We start from the raw sequence: 11,541 nt of genomic DNA, 5'->3' as shown, positions 1-11,541 counted from the left end.
CCTTTTCCTCTATCTATATCAATTATATAATGTATACTCAATAAAAAAATTTAAAGGATCGCCTATTCTGATCTCCAAAAATAAATAAACTTCAAAAGTTTCAATGTGAAACTTTATAAAAAATAATCAAAGATAAAATGTTCCAAAAAGCATTTTATAGCTTGAAATCTCTCCTTTTGACTTCGATTCTCCTTTAAAATTATTGATTTTTTACGAAACTACACAAATATATACAGTGATGCGTCAAATTTCAAAGTTTTTTAGAAATTTCAAGGCAAAATTCCAAGGCGTGAATTAAAAATCGATAAATAAATGCGTTTTATAGCATTCAAGAGCGTAAATTTTTCTCTTTAATTTGCATATTCAACGAGTGTTATGCGATTCTTTTTTCCGATTTATTTAACTTTACAAAAATTTTGCTTCAATATTTTATCTTCCTAGATATTCATCTCCACCTTCCACTCATTTTAAAAGTTTTTACAGATTTGTAAACGTGAATCTTTACCATTAATTTGGTACTCGACAAACGTTGTATAATTTTTTTCTCCAAGTTATTCAACATTGGAACAAAAAGGACTATTTCCGCTTCAATTTGAATAGGAGACAAAGATTTATGTACTTTGTTTAGTTAAAGACAAAAATTATTTTCTTAAATTGTTAAAATTTTTGTTTACTTATTTATTTATAATATCACTAAAGAAGACTCTGAGTAGCACAAAACGTACGATTTTTCTTTCTTTATTTCTTTATATGAATTATTTGCAATGTCAATTTGAATTAAGTAAATGTTTTTATTTTTCCAATACTATTATATTTTCCAATGTATATATATTTAATTAAGTTATATTGAGGTTTGCTCGTTATATTGCTCATTATTTTTCTTTTATTGTTAAACACTTATGCGAGTTAGAAATAGTCACATTATTTTAAATATATTTGTAACCAAAAAATATCGAAGTCTTATGGATATCTAAAAATATCTTGAAGAACGTTTAAAAAATATTTTTCGTAATAAATTCTTTACAATGTTGTAAGATGTTAATGAGTATCAGTAGAGGAGACCGGGATAGTTCGGCAAACGGAGTAATTCGAAAAATGGAAATATCTCTTTATGGGTACATATTAAAAATTTACTTTGAATACTGTAAACACGTCCTAATATAACAATGTTGCTAACAAAGTTTTGTTGACAACGGCGTTGAAGTCGTAGTAATGAAAAATGTATTTTGTGTTAGTCAAAGTAATTTCTGATAATCAGTATTTCTTCGAAATTTAAGCAAGATAAATAAGATTTTTTTTTAATTTTAAATGTACCGTGTCTAGTTGAACGTATTTGAAACATTTAGTGTTTACTTTTTTCTGTGTGATGTCTATTTTTGTAGATTATACGTAATAATGTGCACAGTTAATGTCGAGGCTATTCGAAAAACCAAACGTCGAATCGTCGTTTGGACTATTTTTGTCTTTCATATTCGCGTTCTTTGTACCAAAATACACAATTTAATACTTAACAAATGTAATTATACAAAATATGAATAGTCTCTGACTTGTTTCAAAAACGTTAAAATAATAAAATTCTTTATTGTGCGTTTGTATTCTTTTATTGTATGTAACATTTCTTCATAATACTATATATTTTTTTCTGAATAAAACAAAGCCTTAACAATAGCTCTTTTACATTTTTTTTCATCTTAAAACATAAATTTCAAAATATTTTCAGACTAGCTTCTGATTACCCCGGGCTCGGAGCTATTCGAAATACTTGGCATTGGTCGACATTTTTATATGTACTTCAAAGTAAGTACATTTCCATATTCTATGTACATCGGCATTGTGAAGGGAAAGGTTCAGCCTTTCAAACCGTTTCATGTTTTTTTTTAATGAATAAAGGACTCAGGAGACGCAAAAGAAAAAAAGGTTTTACGAATAGCCCCGGTCTCCTCTATTATTAAATTTGCTTGTAAATTTAATTTGTAATATTACGTATTCCCGCTTCATCTAGAGACTGTGTCTTAAGTTTGACAAATATATGCAACGTGCAATTCATGTAAGCTGGGCGAGATTGTAAAAATTTACATAAAAAATATTATTATATAACCAAAGTTTGTTGCAAATTACTGCAAGATCGATATTATCCTATCTTTTTATATTTGACTTTAGAAAAACGTTGGGAAGAGTTGAGATCTGTTCAGATTTCCCAATCACGATCAAATCTGACAATATATTTGACTTTAGAAAAACGTTGGGAAGAGTTGAGATCTGTTCAGATTTCCCAATCACAAGCAAACATTACACTTCTGAATCTTCATAGGTTTTCCAATTAAAATCTGTAATATTTGGGGGAAATATTACATACAGATATAAATCGGGCTAGATTCTAATTTGATTATAAAAAATTTTTTACGCGAAAAAAATAAAAATTTATTTTAACAAAAGCTTTGAAAAAAATAACTTTCGTTGTCTTTAAAAAAATTTTTCTTAGCAATAAAATAAAAAAAGTTGCAATTTTTATTTGATTGTAGGTTAGACAAAAAAAATGTTAATATTTCTTAAAAATTTTGAATCAATCAAATTAAAATTATATGAGTTATCGTAACAACAATTTTGAAAGCTCTTTAAAAAAAAAACGCGTTTAAAATTCTGCAATGTATTAATATATTAATATGTTAATAACTTCTGTAAGTCTCTTATTTTTAATCTCTTTTTCAATATTTAAATTATTAAAAAATGTAAAAGAAAAATCGATTTTTTAAAAAGTGAGGATATCCGTTGTTATTGTAAAGTGAAATAAGCATTTATGTACACATTAAATAGAGTTTTTTAATTAAGAAATTCTGTAAATGTAATAACAGATTTGAAGGATTATAAAGTAATATAGTAACTTAAAATACAGATATTTAACTTTTATTATTGAAAAATACACAATTCATATAAAATTAAATTCATAATATTGAATTTCAGTAAGTACTTATGTTGAAATTATTCATTATTGAATACATTTGTACAGAATATGTATATACAAAAAAACACAGTCACTGACAATTTCGACAAAAATTAATTAAATATTGTTTGTCAAATGACCAAGTAAAATGTGAACAAAATTCTCGCGTTCCATTTCACGTAATATTTTTCAGAGATTACTAAATGAATTGAACAAATATTACAGATACGGTATTTGATGCAATCAAAGAACACATTCTTACCTGCAAGGCAATTTCTAAAAACAAAGTTTCTGCAAAAAAAAAAACACTCTAATAATTTAAAACAAAATAGAAAATATACCGGGAAGAGATGCCCGATGTTGTTTATCCAGTTTTTCTTGCAAATTCCTTTGACTACTGTCGTGCATCGTGTTTGTGCTACCCTGCATATCTTGTTCATTCCCACGATCCTTTGCTTGCAATTCACATTCTGAAACATAAGAGACAAGATCAAATCCATACATCTTAACTCTTGCTTTCACGCAATTATGCGCATTATTATGAAACTCCATTAAGCGCGCGTATTTATTACAACCTTTAAAACACTGAGTTGATACGTAAAACATATACTATTTTACAACTCACTAATGATCTTCGGATAATACGAGATTTTCGCGGAATTCCCTACGCCATGCGTTAAATCTGACATATTAACGAATGTAAAAACCGGAGTCATGACGTCTGATACAAATGCCATTTCTATACTGCTATATCTCGTTGAGCCCTCGCTAGAAATTTTATCTGTTATCAGTACGTTGTATCATGTCTTAGCAGATACGCACAAGAGATATACATGTATGTGTTAGAAATCGCATAAATCCTCTTGATTATTGAGATTGTAAGAATTTCTCAAACAGAGACGATCTTTCTTGTTTGATGGAAATTTGATCAAACAGTTTTTTTTTCAATTTTTCTTTTTTAATATAATATGTATACTCCTGCTAAAGTTTCAAGTGAAAATTGTACTGCAAAGAAATATGTGAAAAATTTTAACAATCTTAACGCACCTCAAAAATCACTTACAAGGCCGGCCTATAAGTCAAAATAAATTCAGTACTTGGTCTAATATTAATTACATCGAATCTAAAAGTATATATAATAAATATTGTATATTTGTTCGTTATAAAATTATGTAAAATTCTAGCAATAAATTAATTACATATATTTCTCACAATTAAATCTGATTATATTAAATGTGTAATTTTTTCAAAAATTTTATATGGAAAAAATAATCAAAGTTGAAGCATAAATAAACATGTTCCTTTTAGTAACTTTTCTTATGGAATCGAGTGGCGTAATCGTAATTAATTTTCCTCTACAATCAATTTTTAATAATTTATTTATAACAATTAGTTGCAAAATTAATGCTTGCAATGTGTTTTTTGTTATAAATAATTTTTTATGTTTTGGTTCTTTTATTACTTTTTATTAACCGTTATTTTTTTTACTAACTTTGCTGATTTACCCACGAGTCTTAAGGTAGTAAACTCGTGACAATATCATCCAAAAGTTAGAATCGTGCGCTTGATGGAGATACTTTCATTGCGCTTGTTAGCAATATTCCTACTCGCGCCAGTGAGAGAAAACTTTTGGTTACATCGCACGTATACGTAGAAAGAAATAAATACAGATAGACGTGGACTAACGCAGCTCGATGATCACTGACCGGGCTGCTCCTTTCAGCCGTCTCAAACAAAATCTAAAATTGCATTTTTTTCACGGCACTATTTTCCAAATTAATAGTAAAGTGTGTGTATGAAGCTGGCATATCATTTGGTGGAAAATCACTAAACATTGACAGTTCTGGATTTATTTTCAACAGTTCTACAGTTGCTGATAGATAAAACAAATAGTTCTGGTTTTTAAAGCGAAATAAAACGCATAGTACAAAGTGAGATGCCAGGTTCACGCAGCATCTCAGTTTGTCTTAAGTTATTTTCCAGACCTAATTCTCGTAGGATTTTAAAAGATCTGTAGTTCTAGATAAGTTTTAGAAAGAGTTCTAGCGTTTAACATAGTTTATTTAATTTAAAAAGAAAATTATTATAAAATATATATTTTATAATATTACATAATAAAGTTCTGTGAACAAAAAAATATTTTTCTTACAGTTCTCAACATATTAAAGAGTTTTCCGAAGAGTTCCGCTCGATTCCGAAATTAATTAATCAACAAAAAATTAATAACTTCAGAAAAACCCGATTTTCCGCACATATGAGGGAGATGCTGGTCTTTTTCGAAGAGATCTGCATAGGAAAAAATATTTTTTCTACAGTTCTCAACATATTAAAGAGTTTTCCGAAGAGTTCCGGTCGATTCCGATATTTGTTAATCAACAAAAAATTAATAGCTTCCAAAAAAGCCGATTTTCCGCATATATGAGTGAGATGCTGGTCTTTTTCGAAGAGTTCTGTGTACGAAAAAATATTTTTCTTACAGTTCTCAACATATTAAAGAGTTTTCCGAAGAGTTCCGGTCGATTCCGATATTTGTTAATCAACAAAAAATTAATAGCTTCCAAAAAAGCCGATTTTCCGCATATATGAGTGAGATGCTGGTCTTTTTCGAAGAGTTCTGTGTACGAAAAAATATTTTTCTTACAGTTCTCAACATATTAAAGAGTTTTCCGAAGAGTTCCGGTCGATTCCGATATTTGCTAATCAACACAAAATTAATAACTTCCGAAAAACCCGATTTTCCGCATATATGAGTGAGATGCTGGTCTTTTTCGAAGAGTTCTGTGTACGAAAAAATATTTTTCCTACAGTTCTCAACATATTAAAGAGTTTTCCGAAGAGTTCCGATTGATGCCGAAATTATATAATCAACAAAAAATTAATAACCTCCGAAAAACCCGATTTTACGCATATATGAGTGAGATGCAGATCTTTTTTGAAGAGTTCTGTGTACGAAAAAATATTTTTTCTATAGTTCTCAACATATTAAAAAGTTTTCCGAAGAGTTCCGGTCAATTCCGATATTTGTTAATCAACAAAAAATTAATAACTTCCGAAAAAGCCGATTTTCCGCATATATGAGTGAGATGCTAATCTTTTTCAAAGAGTTCTGTGTAGGAAAAAATATTTTTCCTACAGTTCTCAACATATTAAAGCGCCTTCCAAAGAGTTCTTCTAACATTATTAATCGTTTATAAATAGTTGTTATCCTCTGAAAAAGGGATGTACACGAAATATAGGTAAGTCGCTGGTCGAAAGTCGACAGTTCTATGCTCCAAAAATTATTTCCCTTGTAGTTCTCAACGTATTGAAACGCCGTTTGAAGATTTCTAAACGCCAATATTATTAATTGTTTATAAAAAAGTTCCTATCCGACAAAGGCAAATATATGGAATTATTAGTGAGACGATGGCCGATTTTTAGGTTTTTGTTGATTAAAATATGTATTTCGTGTTTTTTCGTGTACAAGCAATTTTTGTGTAGTTTTTTCGATTAGTGTTATTTTTTATATTTTTGATTGGTATTTAATTTTGGCTATTGCCGTAATTTCGGTTATATCATACCCTTTTCTCGTTTTTAGCGCATCCCAGAACCAACGACGTGGACGTGACAAGATTATGGTTCCTTTTTATTTTGTCTTTGGTTTTTGTTTTGTTTTTATTATTTTTTTCTGATTTATATTTTTAATGGTTTTTGTTTTTTTATTTAGTTTTTTTTGTTACGATTGGGACATGATTATTACGTTTTTTTTTAACGTATTGTTTTATTACGTTATGTTTTTCATGTGTACGTACGATCCTGTTTTTGTATTTGTTTATAATTGGGCGTACAATACTACGTGTGGCGTGATTGTGTCGTGAGGCGAGACTTGTTGTCTTTTTGACTTTAAATCATCATATTCGTACCACGATATAGTCGTGTATATAATTGCGGTATAGTGGGCTGCATTATTCATATAATTGACTATTCCGCGTAGAATGTATTTTGTATTGCCCACTGTTACGTTTTTGGTAACGCCCACTGTTACGTTTTTGGAATTGACCGGAACTCTTCGGAAAACTTTTTAATATGTTGAGAACTGTAGGAAAAATATTTTTTCGTACACAGAACTCTTCGAAAGAGATCAGCATCTTACTCATATATGCGGAAAATCGGGTTTTTGGAAGTTATTAATTTTTTGTTGATTAAGTAATTTCGGAATCAACCGGAACTCTTTGGAAAACTCTTTAATATGTTGAGAACTGTAGGAAAAATATTTTTACCTACACAGAACTCTTCGAAAAAGACCAGCACCTCACCTATATGTGCGGAAAATCGGCTTTTTCGGAAGTTATTAATTTTTTGTTGATTAACTAATATCGGAATCGACTGAAACTCTTCGGAAAACTCTTTAATATGTTGAGAACTGTAAGAAAAATATTTTTTTGTTCACAGAACTTTATTATGTAATATTATAAAATATATATTTTATAATAATTTTCTTTTTAAATTAAATAAACTATGTTAAACGCTAGAACTCTTTCTAAAACTCATCTAGAACTATAGATTTTTTAAAATCCTACAAGAAAAGGGTCTGAAAAATAACTTAAGACAAACTGAGATACTGCGTGGACCTGGCATTTCACTTTGTACTAGGCGTTTTTTTCGCTTTAAAGGCCAGAACTATTTGTTTTATCTATCAGGAACTGTAGAACTATTGAAAATAAACCCAGAACTGTCAATGTTTAGTGATTTTCCACCAAATGATATGCCAGCTTCACACACACATTTTTGACCACAAAAAAACGAACCGTATTAATTCATACTCCCAATACATTTTTTAAAATATTACTCTAAATACATAAATTTTCTCTGAAGTCTAACAAATATTTCTTTGATTTAAGAAAAACACATTCAAAGTTTTTTTTTTTATTTTAACAAATATTTTTGTCGATGCATGAATTGTGATTTTATTTCTAATTCGATATAAGTTTTCCTCAAACTTTCAACATGAATTCTACGTAGACACTTTCATACAGATTTTGATACATACAATCCACGTAAAATTATTAATAAAATTTAACGGAAGATAGCAATGTGAAATTCGCGCTTGCGAATTCTAGAATGCAGTTCTAACACATCTAACAAAACACATTCTAGAATGCAGTTCTTTAGTGTCATAATTTGTCTCAAAAAATAAAATAAAATTTAATGAATCATATTTTAACAAAATAAAATAACTCTTATTATATATTACGAAAATAAACAATTACGTTTTTACTAACAAGGTAACCTTTCAAAGTGTTACACCGCAATTTTAATAAAACTTTACACACATTTAGGTAACATAATTAGATGATTTTAGAAGTTATCAGTTGCTGCCCAAATTCGGTTTCAAGAGATGAAATCATCTCTTATGTGTATAGCGGTTTTCAGCTTTTTTCGTTATATCTCGGAAACTATTTAAAATATCAAAAAATGTTTTATATAAAAGATTTACAATAAAATTACCTCTATTCAGTCACGTTAATAACATTTAAAAAAAATAATTATTTAAAAAACTTTTTTTTAATAATTGTTTAAAAAATTATTCTAAATATTATTGACGTGAATAAATAGAGATAAATGATTGTAAAACTTTTTGTATAAAACATTTTTTTATATTTTAAATGGTTATCGAGACAGAGGGAAAAGCCAAAAATTGCTTTAAACATAAGGACTGTTTTCTCCACTCAAAACCATATATTGCCAGCAACTGATATTTTCTAAAATCATGTAATTATGTTACCTAAATGTATGTAAAGTTTCATTAAAATTGGATTGTGACACTTTGTTTCTTGGTAATAAAATTTTTAAAACTTTTTAAAAAAATATTTATTATTAACAAAGTGATAAAGTGCTATCATTTCCACATCACCTTTTATGAGGTAGATTAGCATGACGCGCTTTTTTTATAATGGTTTCCCCCGTAGGCCTAATCCAAACACTATTCTATTTTCTATTTTTTAATGCACGAATTTCAAATGCCGTTCTCACTCTCTTAAAAGATATATTATTATTACATAAAAATTTACCCAACTTTTATATGACAAAATATCTTGTATGTTATAATGCTATAAAGTAATAAAATTTTTTTATTTTAAATCTGCACAAATTTCGATATTTCCATGATATCAAGATAAATTACCGTGCCATATATTTCATATAATGCATAAGCATACTTTTTATTATAAACAGCAATGAATTTATTATATTGATTATTTTATAATTGTAAATCTTGCTATTAATACGAACGTGATGATTATATGACAAAATGTTAGCAATTATGATATTCTTCAAAAAGTGCTTCATACAAAAATATTTCTTGCACCAGAAACATCGTATTATAGCAGGTGCACCACATATGAAACAGAATGGTATTTTATGAATATCCTTGACAGAGAAACAAAAATCTACTGGATTTTCGAAATATGGCGGCCTCGATGTATCCACTTTTAAACCAGAACATTTAAAAAGATTATGAATTCAAGGGATGATTTCACCCCTTGAAACCGAATTTGGACAGCAACTGATAGCTTCTAAAATCATTTAATTATGTTACCTAAATGTGTGTAAAGTTTCATTAAAATCAGAGTGTGGTACTTCAAGAGGTTCCCTTGTAAACAGAATTATCAGGTAAATGCATATCATTGTTAATTACAGTATCACTCTCAATTCGAGCCTTCTTATAAAAACTAGTTATAACAGTAGTTTTACATGTCTCTAATTTTTTAATAGTGGCTCAACCTGAGAATTATCTTTTGATTTTATTCCCTGAACCCTTTCAAACAATCTGTGAATAATTTGTAATTTTCGAAAGTCTTTTTCCTTTACAGCACTTTTAAGCCTATCAATTCCCTCTTTGAGTAGTTTTTCTCTAGCCTTTATGTTATTCATTTTTTTTTGTTCTTCTAAATAGGCTTTGTACCTACTGTGTGCTAGATTGTTCCATTGTAATAAGTTGTTTCGTAATGAGAATTCAATCGGGCTTGTTATTGTATTTTTTCAGATCATCCTTAATTATCATTCTGACATTGAGTGTCTTTATTAAAATTAAGGCTCTTTCTTCTGTCAATTGGTTACCTGAAACGCCTCTCTACATCAGCACTACCATATACAAGACTCAAACTAGCTTTCACAATTTTTGTTACTAATGGAAATTTCGGTTCTCCGATCGAGTTTTTTATACCCAACATTTTTTCCCACTAATAATCTATTCGCTCGTGTTCAGCAAAGGCTGGCATATCTTCAAGCTAAAGAATAAGCCATTCATCTAACAGATGAGCCTCAGAGATCCCTAGTGGAAGGACTCGATTGATTTTTGCGATACCAGAATTAGTTTAGGGTTTCTTCAATAACTTATGAAGTTGAAGAAACTGAAAATGTTTAGTTGTCTCAAATTTTAAAATCGATTTTGACAATAAATAGTTCAGCAGCTGCTTTGTAATGCTGTTGAGTATTATCGAGATTTCAGCTTATGAACGGTAAAAAAAAAAGAGAAAAAGTAATCAAATTTGAAAAAAAAAAGACTAAAAGTAATCATTTACAAAAAAAGCAACAAAAAGTGACCATTTACAAAAAAAGCAACAAAAAGTGATCGTTTACAAAAAAGGGACAAAAAGTGAAAAAAAGGATTCGTTAACATCCCTGCAATTTCCTTGTTATATTAGTTCCAATCAAATGGTGGAACAGTTTTAATCAATTCAATATTTAATATACTTTCAAAGTCGCACCGCGTATATCGAGCGATTGACCGCTATTGATTTCTGCAGTTTCTAGTTTAGTATTCATTAACAATAACGCTAATGTGCATTTTTCTGTTGTTGTAATGCACTTCATCAGTGCACAATATATCATATCATTCACTATCGTAAGAAAATAAAGCTTGTTTTTGACTTTCTGAAAGGTTTGCAATGAAAAAATAAATTTTGGAGAATATATGGTGAAAAAAAAAGAAACGATCTTCTTCGGCATATACAGCAAGAAATAGTAATCAATTCGTATCAACATTGAAATGATGTTGATTTGATGATTTTGACGTTATTTTAATCTCGATTCAATTATCATTTTTTACTGGGTAAAATTAAAGAAGAAATAAAAGAGTTGCTGAATGCGTCTCGATTTCCTAAATCGTATACCTCATCAGTATTTTGTATTATTATGTAATATAAGCAATATTTAGCAAAACATGAATGTGCAAAAATTTGAAATAAACAAGAAGAAAATAATATATATAAAAGTTTAATCAAGTTACATCGTGTTTTGTGAGTTTTAAATATAACATATTTTAGAAGATAAAACTAATAATAATCTTTGTAAAATTATGTAGCTGATAATAATGTAATTGTGCAATTTTATACCGAGTTGTTATATTTTTATAAGAAAAAATACATTCTACAGTTTTTACGTTCATTATATTATACACATGCACGCACGCACGCACGCACGCACGCACGCACGCACGCACGCACGCACGCACGCACGCACGCACGCACGCACGCACGCACATAATGTATATGTATTTGCAATTGTTAGAGAAAATTTAGCAATACTGGCACATCACTTTATTTTCAGGCAAGATTTCT

The 11,541-nt window shown here is 28.9% G+C and overlaps 1 protein-coding gene across 6 annotated transcripts in view; it reads right to left on the bottom strand.

Moving 5' to 3' along the window:
• LOC113003150 (dentin sialophosphoprotein-like) overlaps positions 1–11,541 on the bottom strand; it is a 56,578-nt gene that overhangs the window by 9,624 nt on the left and 35,413 nt on the right. For 5 of the 6 annotated variants that reach the window (XM_039451908.1, XM_039451907.1, XM_026140639.2 and 2 more), the window contains one exon: positions 3,283–3,411. In XM_039451908.1, the coding sequence (XP_039307842.1) occupies positions 3,283–3,370 (88 nt within the window). In that variant the 5' untranslated portion in view covers positions 3,371–3,411. Of the gene's footprint in view, positions 1–3,282; positions 3,412–3,566; positions 5,011–11,541 lie in introns of those variants that run through there. The other variant, XM_039451905.1, reaches the window with a different exon arrangement.

The sequence above is a fragment of the Solenopsis invicta genome, chromosome 7, assembly GCF_016802725.1.
Source record: "Solenopsis invicta isolate M01_SB chromosome 7, UNIL_Sinv_3.0, whole genome shotgun sequence".
Taxonomy (NCBI): domain Eukaryota; kingdom Metazoa; phylum Arthropoda; class Insecta; order Hymenoptera; family Formicidae; genus Solenopsis; species Solenopsis invicta.
Note: the sequence above shows the minus strand (reverse complement) of the source record. Positions and strands in the feature narration are given on the sequence as shown.